Source organism: Calonectris borealis, chromosome 19 (genome assembly GCF_964195595.1).
Source record: "Calonectris borealis chromosome 19, bCalBor7.hap1.2, whole genome shotgun sequence".
Classification (NCBI taxonomy): Eukaryota; Metazoa; Chordata; class Aves; order Procellariiformes; family Procellariidae; genus Calonectris; species Calonectris borealis.
Window position 1 is genome coordinate 6,578,484 of NC_134330.1, and position 16,308 is coordinate 6,594,791.

Consider the following 16,308-nt stretch of genomic DNA (forward strand, 5'->3'; position numbering starts at 1 on the left):
CAGGTTGAGAAGGAGATCAAGCTGAGTTAGACAGGGTGAACTAGTAGCAAATAATGAAAGATGGAACAACTGTGGCCTTGGACGGGAATGCTACAGGAGAGACGCAGGGTGTCAATGGGGAAGCTGCACATCTCAGTTATCCACGCCTGAGCTTAGTGATGCTGAATGTATGGCGTTTTATTTTTCCAATCAAATAAAGACAATCCTTGTTCTGTGATTCCAGTGACAAAGTATTAAAACTAGTGCTCTTTAGCTGTTTTTTATTGAGTACAGGTCACATAAAAGGGTTTTTTAAGTACCTGGGGTTATTCTTAATGCAAATTACAGCCCGGGTGGCTGCTGCTCGGAGATAGTACTGAAAACGAAGGAGGACTTGAAAACGCTGTAAATCGTGACGAGGTGGAGCCCCATTCCCAGATGACACACTTACCCTATCTGACTGCCGCCTTGACTGATCCCCTAGCTATTTGCGTTAATACCCACGTCGTTTCTCAGCCCTCCTCCCCACCCTCCGAAAAGAGCGGGGCTTTTAGTCGCTGACTAAACGCGCCACAAACCCCGCGGAGCCAGTCTGTGGGTGTCAGCGCTGGGGAGCGCGTCTCCCTCAGGCCGGGCTGAGGGGGAACAGCGGCGGGAGCGCGCGGAGGGCGGGAAAGTCTCGCGCCCGCTCCCCCGCCCTCACCCCGCGGTCAACGTCCTCCCGCTCGCGGCGCGCGCGCGCGCGCGCGCGCTGCTGAGGTAAGGACGCCTGCGTGGCGCCGTGACGCAGCCGTTGCCGCAGAAACGCCCCGCCCCTGCTCCCGCCGCCCCGGCCTCCCCCCCCGTCCCGGTGCGGCGCGGTCCAGCGGAGCGGCCGGGAGGCGCCTGTCACCTTCAGCGGGGCCGGCCCGGGCGGGAGGCGCGCGGCGGCGCCGCCATGGTGCTCATCAAGGAATAGTGAGTGCGGGGAGCTTGGCCCCCGGTCCCCTTCACCCCTCCGGCTGTGCCCCGGTCACCCCCGTCCGCTCCCGGCGGCGCTTCGCCCGGGCCTGGCGCGGTGACCAGCCGCGGGGGGCGGCCCGGCCTTGCCCTGCACTGCGGCCGGCGTCGGGCCGCGGAGAGGGAGGGGGGAGCGCTGTGTGAGGGCCGCGGCGCCGGTGGGGGCGGGAGTGAAGGTCACGGTGGCGGCGGGGTGGGGGCGCCTCGGGAGCCGGCGGCTGCCAGCGGCACCCTCCGCTTGGGCAACCGGCGGGCACCGGCCTCCCCCTGTCCCCCTCTGCGCACCACCGCTGCGGCTCTCCGGTGCCCGGCCGGAGCGGCTTGGGGAGCCCTGCGGCGGGTGGCCCCATTTGTGCCCCGCATGGCCTCCCCGGCCCCTTGTCGTCGCCGCCGGCTCCGGACTGGAGGAGGGGCGGGTGTTCCCGGTGGCCCGGGGGGGGACTGATGGCGCTAAGGGCCTTGCCGGAGTCGGGAGCTGGGCTGGCACCCCGGCCGGGAGCCGTCGGGTCAGCGCACAGCGGTGTCTGTGGGAGGCAGCGGCATCTTGCCCCCCTCTGGTTGTAACAGGGCTGAGTGGCGAGCCTGGTTTTGATCCCTTTCCTCTCCTTTAGCTGTGTAATTTCTAACTAGAGACTCCAACAAGAGTGAATGTGGCAGAAATAAGATAGCTCCAAAATATTTTTTGATATGGAAACCTCACCTTGGAGTTCTTTGCTGTCCCTGAGGCTGCTGCGGTTTTTCTGCCCCATAATGGGGAAGAAGGAGTGGAAAACAGGCTGGACGATCTGTCGTGAGTGTGTGCGTGTGTGTAACTATTAGTCACATCACTTTTCGTAGTCTTTCGTTCAGCTGCTTTATGCTTGCTAACGTGGTACGCTCTTTTGGACCGGTGCACTTTGGCTAGGTGTCTTCAAGCCCTGCATACTCCTGCACATATTTCTTTCCTGAATTCCTAAGGTTAACTTAAGTGCAGTCTTAAGTTAAGTGCATTCTATCATTTTAAACTTCTTTTGACTGATGGAAGAAGCTTTTTTTTTCTTTTTTTTTCCCCCTTATAGAAGATAGCTGTGATCCCAATGATAAAGTGGGTTTTCAGGTCTTCTCTTGGACACGTTTACCTGCATGACAGCGTCCTCCTTATAGCAATTACTTTGCCAGATCATGGACCATGGTGTGGATTTAAATATTAAAACTATGTTGATCATTGTAGTCATCTTTAATCTTGATTATTTTTTTTCACCAATCCTTAAACACTTGCTATTAGTATCCAACAACAGGGGTGTAGAATTTAAAAGCAGCAGCAGAGCTGGTCTTTGTAACATAGAGACACCGTTACCTTCTGTAGTGTTAAACTGGATAGCAGAGACAAACCTGGGCTAAGTGCTTAGTTTCAGGTACATGAAAAGATAATCAACTTGTTCTTCTATAACATCTGTTTCATTGATATTTTCCTATTAATTTAGTTGGTTAATGTGCTTTTCCTCTTACAGCACTTGTCTGGTTTATTTCTGTTTGCATTCATGTATCTTTTTCATGCTTCTGCTTACAATCTCTTGCCCTGTACTGCAGTAAAGCTCACTTGCCAGGGCGTCTCATAAAGATGTGAACGTATGTACTTGAATTTTCAGATTTCTGAGAGTATGAAAAATTCGTTTGGATAAGCATCACTTCCAAAAGTCATTTTACTTGATATTAACATTTACCTCACCAAATCAACATATCTACTGGTCTTTCACTGTGCCTGTTCCAGAAACAAAATGTGAAGTGTAAATGTTAAGACTAAAGATTAAAAGACCAGAATTACTAAATTTGTTTCTTTTACAGGTTTCCATTTCAATTTTCAGAAGGGTCACCATACCTTTTAAGTCTTGTCATTGGCTATATTGTCCTGTTTCTTTTCTTCCCTTCTTTGTGTTTTTATTAAGACATATGTGGCTCTAAGGACAGTCAAGGTTGCTACTGTACTTTAGAAATTAGCATTTATTTTTGACTTCCTGGGATTCCCAACTAGCTCTAACAGTTGCACATTCTGAGTTGTGTCACTGTATTGGTGCTGATATAAATCTTCCTTGATGTTGTATGTGGAAGTTGCCCGTTTTACATGCTATTTGAGATGGTTTTTGACTAAATCTCATCTTCCAGGAAGCAGTTGTTTAAGGCATATAGAAACTACTTGTTTTGATGTGACCTGGATATTTGAAGTACTTTGCTATTATTGTTTTATTGGTTCTGCTTGCCCCAACACTGCATACAGGTACCTTACTGCCTACCTAGTGTAGGTGGTAAAGATATAAATGAGCTGTAACTGCATGTCATCTGAGCAGATTATTCCTCCATCTCTGTGACCCCTTGTCACATCCTCCCTACTAAATCAAATGGGTATTATGTGCCCCATAGGTATTTTAGGAGCTGTTACAGAAATAGAGCAATATAACAAAAACCTGATGTCACATCTTTTATTGTCAGACAATCTGTATCATCTTTTCTGTACAGTTTCTTGTACTGATGGTTATGCAGCGATAGCTTTAACGTTTTTATTTGATGTCCTATCAGTCTTTCAGACTTATCTTTCATTTTTACCTATCCATGCTACTGATAAGCTGCATGGGTTTTGTTCGTTTGTTTGATTGTATTTTTTTGGTTGCAGGGTTTGTAAATGCTGGTTGAGGTCTTGCTTGCTCTCCCTATTTTGATTTAAACTGCATCGGAAGACCTTGAGGAGAATCAGAGTGTAGAGACTCACTTCCCTTTCCTGTGAAGTGACGATAATGACACTGACCTTCTCTGCAGCTGTACTTCCCTCTGCTGTCATTTGAGGCAGATTTTAATCTAGGAGGGATCTTAAGTGTTCTTCATTTTCAGGCCTTTGATATGGCAGGCAAGCACATCGTATAATTTCTCATAAGTTGATCAAGTTCTGTCCCAAAGTTAGGAGTCTTTGTTCCTGTTGCTGCTCCTGCGAAGCTTTTCCTCTGGATCCTCTTGAGTAGTCTTCCCTCCTCCTTCTTTATCACTTGACTACCTATAAGTGTTAGTCATCCCCCGCATTCTTTGTTTGCTAGAATGAATTGTAAACTATTTAACTTCTTTCTGTTTCTGTTTCTCCGTTCATGAACATTTAACTCTAAGATAATATTCAGATCTAGTGTCTTCCAGTTTCCTAAACGGAATTTCATTAGCTTACATCAATCTTTTTACACTAGATTTTCTAAAGAAAAATATTTGAACTCCATTCCAAAGCCATTGTTTCTTTCCCGTTTCTTCGTCTTTCACCTTTTCTTATCATCCTATCCCTCTTTTCATTCTTACTGCAGTTTTATCCAGTTAACTGACCTAATGTCATGCTGTCATGCTTGATGGCATGGTCTACCTATGGAAATCCTTTTTTTTTTTTTTCCACCTCCCTTATGTAAGGAATACCATACTGAATTGGACCAAACGTCCTCTTCCATCTTGCCTTCTAGCAGATATTTTTAGGAAACAATATATAAATAGCGAGTAGAATGATTGTTGTTCAGTATATCCTACCAGTAAGTGGCATACGGACTTCCACAAATTGATCAAATCCCATTTTAAAATTGCTTATACTTCTTGTGTTTAGCAAGGAATCCCATAACTTAAGTACGCATGATGTAAAGAAGTACACTTGATTGGTCTTAAATCTGCTGCCTAGTGATTTTTATTCTGTCCTGAGTTGTTCTGTTGCAAGACATAGTCATTGTTCCTTCTCCATTCACTTTTTCACACCATTCATGACTCCCTAATGGTCTACCGTATCTTAACCCTTTAGCTGTTTTTTCTTCCAAGCTGAAAAGCCTAGTCTAACTGCTTTCTTCTCACACAGAAGCTTTTTCCCATCTCCGATCATCTTTTTTGCCTTCCTTCACTTATTCTGTATCTTCTTTGAGATGAGGTGACCAGAACTATGTGCAATATTCAAGATGTTGATGCATGAGAGATTATAGTGGCATAACTGTCTTTTTGTGTGTATGTATGGTGTTTCAATTTCTGATGTTATATTTACTTTTGAATTGCTGCTGAGCTGGTGTTTCCAGATGCTTTTCCATAAGGACACCAAGATATTTGTTGGCAATACTAATTTGGAGTTCATTAACCCCATGTGTTTGGGGAAAACGAGTGCCTATCGTGCATTGTTCTGCTTTTATTGACATTGAACTTCATCTGCAATTCTCAGTAGCTCTTTCTGCAGTACTTTGCAGCCAGCATAAAGCATTGCTGTCATAAGTAATCTTGCATAATCTGTAAACTTTTGCCCCTCTTACAGTTTGTCCTGTGGTATTTTATTGGTAACATTCCTCTATCATAGAAAAAAATGCAATTTTCACTAGCATTGCTTTTTAAAATGAGTTTATTAATAAAGAGGATTTTTTGCTGATCCCATTATATCCTAATTTCTTTGAGACTAATTCCCAAAGAACTGGGAATTCTTCCACCCACAGTAGCCGTATCCATTTCATATCTGTTTCTTGCTTTGGTTCCTTATTTCAACATCATCCTTACTGAAAGCAGAGGTCAAATAAAAATGTAGTTTTTGGGATATATATAATATTTTTAAAGGCCTTAACGTGCATGCATCTTTATCAGTTTTAAATTCAGTTTTATTCTTGTCTTTTTCAAAAAAAATCTCAGTGTGATTTCTGGCAGTTTTTGCTCTGTAGTCTAGTCGGTTGATTCTAAGAAGCATTCAGGAAACCACAATGTTAAAAAAAAGTGACTCGTATAGAAATGGCAACACCTTCCCTCTCAGTCAGCTCTGAGAAAGCCTTCCGAATAGTTCTCTATTTAGTGTTGTTTCCTACTGGGTGGGACATTTAAACAAATCTTGCAATGGCTTGTGACTATCACAGATCTCTGCAAAATTGTTGAAGCACGTAGCAACGCTCTACAACAACTTGACGAGAAATAAGATGTGACTGTTGATGTGGTGAGAAGGAACATGCAACTGTTTTGATGCTCTGTAGATTTGTAGGCTGGTAAGATATTACCAGTAAGGGTCTATGAGAATTATACACTTTTAGTATAGGATTGCAATTATATTATATCATGTATTGATTCTCTTTGAGGCTATTGTATAGTCTTGGGACTACAGCGTAAGTGCTAGGGATGCTAGCACTAGGTGAATGCTGGGGTATTGGGGAGGGAGGAGAGCTGTGTAGCCGTTGCTGTGAGGAATATGTCATGTAAATTTTGCAGCTGTAAGGATATTTGTTAACTTTCTGTTTCTGTATTCCCTTTCAGCCGTGTTATCCTGCCTGTGTCTGTGGAGGAGGTAAGTCTTTTTCTTGTTGCTTGCTTTGATTAGGACTGTAAATAAACTTGAGATCAAAGCAGCTTGTATGAAAAAAAACTGGAAAATGCAAGAGAAGGATATAGCTGTCTTCAGGACCTCTGTGTGCTGTTACTCATTCACCATCATTTTGACCAAATAATTGAATTTCTTTAAGCCTCTCCAATAAACTACTTTCAGATGTGTTGATTACAAATCTTGACTTGTCAGACTGTTCTAAAGTGCAGTTTCCTTTTGATTAATACTATTGTTCTCTCTTTTTTTTTTTTTTAACATAAAGAGGAAGCTTTACAAGTACAAGTTTAAATTACCCTTTAAACTGTGTTTTGCTGGAACTCTTTTGTTTTAAACTCTTAGACAAAGAGCATCAATTTCTTCTGATTTGTAAGGCTGGTATAGCAAAGAAAGATTGTGTATATCTTACTTAGGACTCTTTAAGACCTGTCTTCTCTAGCTTTTGCAGAAAGAAAACTTTCTTTTTGTTTAGGTAAAGCTCTAATTGAGAGAAGCGTTTTAGTCTATAATGGAGACGGTCATTTTGATTGCCAAACTGGCCATGGAATAGCTGTGCAAAGTTGGTGGCTGATTCCCTGCTATTTTCTGTGGGAGTTGCAGCTTACCTTTCCTTCCTCCCTTCTGCACTGAACAGCACTCTTGCAGAGAATCTGACCATATAAACACTTTCAATTTTTTAATGTTCATACTAGCAAGGTAGATGAGTAATTGAAATTACTGAGTCTATAGCATTTCTGTAGTAGATTTCTTCTTCTAGATGTATTTTTTTTTCTTGTGATCCTTGGCCGTAAGCCTTTGGTTTGTGAGCTGTGATCAAGGGCTTGTTCTAACTCTTAGGGAGAGCTGCGATAACAGCACTCTTGTTCATTTTTCTATCCCCTGAATATAGCAGCTACTGTGGCAGAGACAGTGGTGAGCCAGATCATGGCAGCACTGTTTTAAGCATATCCCTTTTATAACTCTCTACTCCTTTGACAGAGCACACTTTGGAACTTGGTGTAGTGCATTCCTGCAGCCATGAGACTGGCTAGTAAAAGAAAAGCAATGTCTAAGCTGAGTTCCTTGTTCCTGTGGATCAGTCTGCTGTGACAGGCAGACGGAAAGCCTAGGCCTCTGATCAGAGAGTGGGTTTAGGTCTATGTACTATGTTAACGAGACTGTTAATGCCAAAAGTCTGTCTGTTGCTTACTCCTTACCTGTAGATGATATGCTTTCTGCATGAATCTGTTTCAAGCAGTTTTAACAGAAGTCTGACTAAAGTATTAGAGTTAGGTATGTTTGGATCTTTTATTGTGCCTGAGTGCTACTTGTGTGGGGAAGTCCTTGACAAAGCAGGGACTAAGATGATAAGCTTTAGCAAGTAAGCAATAGATGCAAACTTGCAAGTTAGAGAGAGTTATGGGTAAATGGTAAGGTACTCCAGAGCTCAATAAATGGAAGACCTTAGCATGAATAGCAGGAGCCCTGCCTGGTAGTGATATGCCTCCTGGGTATCAAGCTGTGTAAAGAGAAAGTCAAAGCATCAGTATACAGATTGTTTCTTTGAGGGGGTTAGATTGGATGGAACCCAGCACAGGGTTTTTCTGAGTTCTCTGATACTAGGATTAACCTTCATCCAGTTAAAGTGAGTCCACCGCTATGTTCTTTTCCCTCCCTGGCTGGCTGTTCAGTGCCAGGCATGTTTGAGCCTTGTGTGTAGGCTGCCTGTGTGGAAAACTGAGGTTTGGGCGGTATGTAAATCTGTCGGTCTCTAGCAGCCTCCTTGTCTGAGGATGCCCTGGGGTCATCTGTTTAAGAAGGTGTATTCCTCTCCTCTGGATCGGAAGAGTTCCAGAGAGTTGAGTAACCTACTCAAAAGTTTATAAAGTGAAGAGCAAATAAACATCATTAGAAGAGAAGGAAGAAAAATACTAGAGAGAACACCTTAACGTGCTTGGATTGTGGATAGGTTGCCAACTTGACCAATGTTAATTTCTCCCCAAACTTGCATATTGTCACCATGTCCCCTGAATGATGCCCCTTTTCAAGGTCTGGTGGTTCTCATGTGATAGGCCAGATTTCAGGAAACAGTTCCCTAAGCAGAAAGAGTTCTAAAGTTCGCTTAGCTTTGCATATATAGTTATGTGATATGGTAGTTTTAAAGGTATGATTAAGAGGAAAGGTTATGAAAGGATGACTGCTTTAAGTTTGTGTATTGCTTCATCCCCCTTCCTGTGTGGAAAGATGCTGACACATCTGTGCATCACTCCGTCTCTACACTGCTGTCTGTACTACAAAACAGCTGTTACAACTTCATTGCTTTCAAGGATTTCCTTGTGCGCAAAACTCTTAAATAGGGCTCTGGAGACTTGTTGTGGCTCTTGACCATGTAGCTGCTCATTAAGCATCTCTGGCTAGCAAGCGGACTTCTGATTTCACTTTAATATGGGGAATTTTTGCTCGGAAGCCTTAAGACTTCACGCCTTCAGCATGTAAATTGCTGCCAAAAGTCTGATGCCAATGCGTAAGATAGAGAATTAAATTAATTGTGACTTTGAGGCATTGTAATAGGGCTGAGGGAGTCTTCTGTGTCGTTCTGTGATATGCCGGGGATTCTGTGTTCAGTCCCCTCACCCATAGCAAATGGAGCTTAACCAATAATACGGAATTCAAGAGAAAACCAGTGAATCAGGAAGACACTGGGGAGATGTGACTTGATGAATAAAGAGATCAACGCTGAATAGTTAGACAAGTAACTGCTAAGATGGGAACAAAACGGTGGAGGAGAAGCCCTGGTGATGACTAAAACTTGAAGGCTGGGATGTAGGAGTTAGACTGTAGCAGACTGTCTTCTACTAGGAAACTCTGCCAAAACGTGGTCCTGCTCAAGTGCAGGCTGCAAGCTGCACTCCTGTGTTGTTTTATACATTGTCGCACTGCAGGAAGCAAAAAGAAAAAAGCCTTAGGTGCTAACCTTTACTCTTGTACTCTGACCAACATCACATTGCACAATGCCAACTTTGAGAGCGTGGACTTGAGCGGCTGTGTGGGTGTCTTGCCAGCTGCTCCTTTGAAATGCTGGTATGGATTAGAGCTGTGTGTACACTTTCTGTGCTGCCTCTTTGTTCCTCTCACATGGGAAGGAGCTTGCCAGACACAAAGGACTCTTATTTATTAATTGTGTTCAAGGCTGCTTTCAGGAGAATAACTTCTGAAGATGGCTACATTGAGATCAGCCTTCTGAAAGAAGTTTGGTGTAATGAAGATATGCTGTCAGCTGTAGAAGAGGTGTTGTGGCACAGGTCAAGAGGGATAACTTCCTGCGGAAGAAAAGAAGCTTTTCAGGAGCTCTCAGGTCTGCAGGGATGGGTCTGCCTGACACTTAGGACTTCATCGAGCCAGAATCTGTTTTTCTGTGAACTTTTGCAGGCAGATGCTGTGGGATTTGTTCATTGGGACAGTTTTATTTGGGCCTTTTCCTCTTTTATCAATGCGATTAAAGGATCAGAAATAACAGGGAAGATTAAATGGTGAAGATGCCAAACCAAAGGGCTTATCCTTAGTGTCTGAACTTTGACCCACATATTTAAAAGGGAGAAGGAATGAATGAGAGACTGTTACTAAGAGGAATTAGTTTGTGCCCCTGGAGACCTGTTGTGAGACTTGCTGCAAAGCAGTCAAAGCCATTCAGTCCTCACCTCTAATGCTATAGTTGCCAAACTCATGATAAGTTCTCTTCTCTATGAGTGTACATGTGGCTCTTACTCCACTAAATCAACTCACATCTAAGATTTCACAGCTCTCATGTTTTGCTCTTCTGGAGGGAGGTGAGTATTCTGTTTTGTGTGGGTCATCTGTAGGGAGTCATAAGGAAAGCAATGCAGTGTATGAAATGTCAGAAGGCAGAGAGCTGTATTGCAGCCCAAAATCCAGACTGAAACCCAATCTGCTGGTGACGGTGCAGCAACTGTCCAGCCAAGTGAGGGGTCCTTGTGTAACCTGGGCCAGTACTTTCTGGAGAGAACCAGCAGAGCTGTTGCTCTTAGCTTGGAAGTGGTGTGTAGATTGCTTTTCTTATAGATTACTTTTACTGGATGGCTGTTTGTTTTGTTTTGTTTTCACGGATAGTCTAACAGGTAGTCAGGCTTACTTAGTATGCCTATGTGTTGAACTTGAGACTGTATAGAGCATTTGTTTAAATCCCTCTGGTATGCTTTTTGCCCTGCCCCAGATTAACTGAGGCCAGGACATCTAGCCTTATTACTTTCGCTTACCACCTACTACTCTTCCAATAGGAATAAATGTTTTCTTGGTCTTTGTTAGCACCAGATGGTACAAAACACCATAGAGCTTGGGTACGGTTTTTACTTTGGATGCTCTGACAACAAAATTTAACCACTGTAGAAATCTTCCTTCATTGCTGAAGATGTACCAGCCCAGTGAAGTATTTCTGGGCTGTCACCTCTGAGCAGTATTCCACTTTTCCAGCCTGGGTTTCAGTATTGAGAGTGGTAAGTGCTATTTCTGATTATGATGCACAGCCCTAGGCTGGGGAGAAGGAAGAAGGCCTAAACAGTGTTCCATTGCTTTGTAGTTATGTTTTGGGGTTTTGGTGGTTTTTTTTTTTAATCGTTGCACTTCTGATGCCTAACGCTTTGTGGATTACCCTTTCAGACTGCCTTTCTGTACTGCCTTTGGCAACAGTTGCTGTTTTGCTCGCTTTCCGTTCTGAAGACTTAACTCTGTGGAGTTTGAACACTTCCTTTTGACTTAGTGCTTTAGCTTCTTTGTCCTCAAACCTTGTCTGCTCATCTAATTTCGCCTCAGAGGCCTGTGTGAATTTCCTTCATTTGATCATAGTTCTTTTGAGCTCTGCATCCCCTTTTTTAGCTACCAGAGGCAAGAGTGTATTAGTCTTCATATCTTCTGCAGAGAAGAATGTTCTGTTTTGCTCATATTCTTGATTTTCCTCTGCTCTTCCCTGTGAAACATTTGGGCATGCTTCTTACGAAAGAGATTCTATAATATGAAGTAGTTTGAGTGGCTCCTGGGAAACAATGCTGCTATTTTGTCAAAAAACTTCATGTGAAGTTCTTTGGGATTCTTCTGGTTAAAGTACTGTATGCTTATTAATTTAGGACTGGCAGTGCGTTATTCTCCATTTGACCTGAACAATTGGGACATCTGTGTGGCAGAAAGATTGAAAAACAATGGATTTTGCTACTGTATGCCTCCTGAGGTCTCCTGCATTTTCTTTAAATGTTGTCCTGATGCTCCTTTAATCTCTTTTATTTTCTCCTCAATTTGTGTTGATTTGGAGCTTGAGATTTAAGGGTTAAAGGCAACTATCCTATTGGCAGTGCTTTCCTCCCAACTACCACTCAAGCTTTCTATATCAAAGTGAAATTAAATGAACTGTTTATCTGGACACACAAGTGGATGTCCTTTTCTCTGCCTTCTCCCCAGATAATAAATTTATCCTTGGCTTCTTCTGGTAAAGTTATTAGTTCTGCTAAATTATAGCTATCACAATAATGTGTCTTTAACTTCTTTAGTATCAAGTGGGACAGCTGTATTCTGTGGCAGAAGCCAGTAAAAATGAAACTGGTGGAGGTGAAGGAGTGGAGGTCCTGGTGAATGAACCCTACGAAAGAGATGGAGAGCGTGGGCAGTACACACACAAGATCTACCACTTACAGAGGTATGTGAAACATTTTATTCCCAGAGTCGGGCAAGGTTCCTTGGGCAAGAGGAACTGGAGGAAGATGCAGTGGGGTTGCAGTTATTCCGTAAATCACAGATTAAGTAAAGGCTGAAAGAGATGGAGGTAAGACAGGAGTATAACAGCAGCTGGCACATGGTACAGCTGGAAGTGAGCATCACTGGTACACCTATCCGCCCCTGCAAGCGTGGCGGCTGTCCCAAGAAAATCTGGCTCTGAGCTTTTCAAATCAAATATGATTGTTACCCAATATTTTGATACTTGAATTTGGCTAAAGAGCAAAATGCCTCCTAGATTTCAACCTGTTTTCAGCCTCCTTTTTTTTTTTTCCTTCTTTTTCTCTTTCCTTTTATTATGTAAAGAAGGTTTAGATTAATGTGTCCAATTCAGCAGTCTCTGGAAATCATCGTACTGGGGTTGGGGAGAACCCCACCAGTTCCACCAATGTGCACATGTGCAAGACTCTAGCATCTGCATTTCAGGTGATATTCTGCCGGTCTCAGAGTGTCTGGGCCATAGCTGCGGTTACATGTAGTTCTTATCAATGCCTGCCTTCCTATTTCCAAATTCTGCAGCAAAGTGCCAACATTTGTGAGAATGCTCGCCCCTGAGGGAGCTCTGAATATACATGAAAAAGCATGGAATGCCTATCCCTACTGCAGAACTGGTGAGTGCGTGGGGAAGGACTGTGGGTTGCTGGCTTTTTGGTTTCTTGGGGGCAGGGGAAAGGGTAGGAGGGGATAATGAAGGAGGCAACCAGTAGGGAAGCTGTTTCAGCTCTTACCTTAGATTTCTGTTCTCTAAGCCCCTTCTGTGATCAGGAAAAGCAAAATATAGTGCTGTGGAGTTAAAAGAAATGCCCTTGTCTGATGTGCTGCTAATGAATGACAGCGGAAAAGAACAGACCAAGAAAAGGATGTTAGTCCTACTAAAGAAAACAGATGTGTAACACTAGTGAAATGAATGTATGAGGGACGATTTTATGTACTCAAGCGCAGCATAGCCTGGTGGGGAAAACAAATGGACGATGCAAGAGGGGAAGAGGGAAGATCTTGGTTGCCTCTTGCTTAGTGCAGTCTGATGGGAGCAGCAGTGTTATGCGATTGATATTTGCTCAATTGCGATATCCAAGGTTAGTGGAGGTTGAACAGGTAATGCTACAGTTGCTTCTGGGTTGGGGGCTTGACACAGATATCTAAGTCTCATCCAACAAGCGTAAAGTGAATCCATCTCTAAAGTCTGGAGTGAGGCTCTGGAAGCTGTGCAAAGTGGTGAAATAATGACAAACTCATTTTCTACAGGAGTGTTTAGTATTTTATTTACTCGCTGAAGTTATCAGCCACAATGTTTAACCACTACTATTTTTCTGGTCTTTGTTGCTGTAGGAACTGCAAATTTGACTCTGCCTCCGAACTTATATAGTATTTTTGGCTGTGTTTTATGCTGTTTGTATCTTTGAAGAATACATTTTCTGCTATTGGTAGTGGTACAGTTGCTATGGGAACTGTAAACTTAAAAATTCCAACTGTTCTTGAAACTCAATATAAAAAAAGTTATTTTTCAACAATTTACTTAAGAGAATTTTAAATAAAGTGTTTTAAAAGAAGGAAAAAGCTTTGCAGTAGGGGAGGACAACATTACTTCAGTACGTGAAATTACATGCAGCTAGTGGAATGGATATTTCAAATACAAAATTCAGATACTGTCAACATCAACTGCAGAATAAGTTTTTAATGTGTCACATAATTCAGGATGCTGGAACAAAGTTATTTACAATCTATGTTTCTCAATTTTATGCAGGCTTCTTGCTGCATATTACTTAAATTAGCTAGTAAATGTCTCGTTTATTTCCATGTTAAGTACACTGAACTGGTTTAAACGCAAACAGTTCTTTCATTAATTCTTTAAATTGTGGAAACAGATCTGACTAAGTTGACTCCAGTAGGTTTTGTTAGACATAATGCCTAGCTATATCGTCCTCCTGTTTTTCTTCTCCACCAATTTCTCGAACAAAGGTATGGAGTTAGCTTGTTTTGTCACTTTTAGCTGCTTGTCTTTCAGTTACACACTGCTACCATTCTACTTTAGTGGAAATAATGTGATACTAAAATCAAGTACAAGACTTTCCAACACAGTCAAAGAAATTTCAGATTTTGGTATGCTAGAAATGATAACATAACAAAAAAAAAAATCCTCAACTGTAATAAACACCAACATAATATGAGATAGAAAGTGCTTTGTTGTGGGGGTTGGAGCAGAAGGCAATTTTTATGCGGAGGCTGACAAATCTGTTTAGAGAATCTGCCAGCCTGACGTGAATCAAGAAAAGCTCAGAAAAAGTTGCTGAAACCTTCACTTGCTAATACTGGGCAGGAGGGAAGAACCCATGTATGTGGTGTAGGCTGCCTTGTGCATTATCATGTTACTTTGGGACACGCTCGGATATTTTGGTCGTACGTGAGAAGACTTGGATGGCCTCATGTGAATCTTTGCGCAACATACAATGCCATGCTGGCTTTCAGTCCTCTCGCTAGAGTTTGAAACTTAAGAGCCAGGGACCCAGTAAGAACTAAACCCGGTTTGACTCTGTAGGAGTTGGAGGTACTTCTGCCTGTGCCCTCCTGCACCAAGGTGATGTTAGAGTGCTGCTCTCTGGAGCGCTGCTTACTTGTATACCAGCTATCACATAGAGCCTTTTAAGTTTGAATAAAGCAGTACTTTTAGCTAATTGTGCATCATGGTACTCTTTTTTAATTATACGAGATTATCCTTCTTACATTTCCCTATATCTCCTCTGAAAAGCTCAATTATTACTTTAATACGCATATTATATACCATCATCAAAGAAGTACTGAACGTTGAGGGAATTTAAATGCTTAGCTTATAACTTCCTGCAATTCTGCACACTTGTTTGTGCTGTAATGTGTTGTTTTCATGTACTTTAAATGGAAGCCTTGCTTTGCTCCTTTGAGAGTATGAACTGTAAATGAGATTGTCGTTGTATGCATTTACGACTTCTACAGTAAAAATGAAGTGAGGATTGCCTAATAGTTATAACTGTGGGCTGATGCCAAGAGAACAGTGTTCTCGGTTCTCTTCTGCAGTCTGACTTAAATATTAATGTCGCTTAAATGTTTTTAGAAAAGCAGTTTGGGTGTTCCACTCTTCTGGGTGTCAGCATGAGATGCCTGTGGCCAAATGTCAAGAAATTGAGAAGTTATAACTGCAGCTGAAATGTGTAGGAGTTGCTGCTGTTGCCTCAGTTGCAGGCCGTAATTTGTAGCAAGCTGAGCATCTAAGTTTTAATGGACGTTTCTAAAGAGATTAATTTGTTTGCTTTACAAATGAGGAGTCTTCCCCACAGAGAAGAAATTAGGAAGGTGAAGGAACCTGTTTTAAGGCAGCTGCATAGTCATGGTGCATAGTCATGGAAAAGCAGTTTGTCACGGGAAGATAGGAAGGCTCTGTTTTATAATTACCACTGGTTTATTCAGTGTTTTGTATGGACTAGCAGGAAAAAACTCCTTCTTGCAGAAATAATGAAATTTCTTTGAGATGAAATTCAGCCTTTTAAAAATTAGCCTCAGCTCTGCTTGCTTGTTCTCTCCCTCCACCCCAACATGTCAGTCTAAATAATTAGCCATCTGTAAATCGCTGTAAAAAGCAATTTTCAATTTGTTAGGGGTTTAGAGCAGTCCAAGGCTCAGCAGTAGGCAATTAAGGTAGCTGGATGTGCATGATAGGTGATAAGGGATGGTACTGTCTACAGGGTGTTGGGTTAGAAACTCACAAATTGTAATAGTACCTTTAAAACAAAACTGCTTCTTAGTAGAGCCCTCATGTTAAACTTCAGAACAGACCAGCAAAGTTCGACTCTAGCTTCAGACATCCTTATTCTTAGAGTAGAATTGCTAATATACGCTGATGGCTCAGGTAGAACAGATGCTGACTGTTACAGGATCTTTAATTGCTTTTCTGTGTTGAATAATTGAGCCTTACTATCCAAGGAGTTTAGTTACCATGAGCAGTAGAGATGCAGAGGGTCTGGTTACTGTGTGCAGGAGTGATGAGGTCTGCACTGGCCTGAAATCCAGCATGTGTTTGCTTCAGAACTACAGAGAGGTTTCTTATCTGCAAGCTGAGAAAGGATTGGTAAAATGCCGTCAGCTGAACATACTTATTCCATCTTCTCATCCAGCTGGCTGGAGTCCAAAGAGCAGAAGTGGCAGTACATAATTAATTGCTGCTCCTCTGAGTTTCTCCAAGTCTGAGAATTTCCAGAGGAGAAGGGGGTGAAGTTAGCTGG

At 42.5% G+C, this 16,308-nt stretch overlaps 1 protein-coding gene across 3 annotated transcripts in view; it reads left to right on the forward strand.

Annotated features, from left to right (window-relative positions):
• The first annotated feature begins 821 nt into the window (after positions 1-821).
• PITPNA (phosphatidylinositol transfer protein alpha) overlaps positions 822-16,308 on the forward strand; it is a 26,219-nt gene continuing 10,732 nt past the window's right edge. The window contains exons 1-4 of one of the 3 annotated variants that reach the window (XM_075168760.1): positions 822-936; positions 6,238-6,268; positions 11,836-11,981; positions 12,578-12,677. In XM_075168760.1, the coding sequence (XP_075024861.1) occupies positions 917-936; positions 6,238-6,268; positions 11,836-11,981; positions 12,578-12,677 (297 nt within the window). In that variant the 5' untranslated portion in view covers positions 822-916. Of the gene's footprint in view, positions 937-5,813; positions 5,973-6,237; positions 6,269-11,835; positions 11,982-12,577; positions 12,678-16,308 lie in introns of those variants that run through there. The other 2 variants (XM_075168761.1, XM_075168759.1) reach the window with 2 other exon arrangements.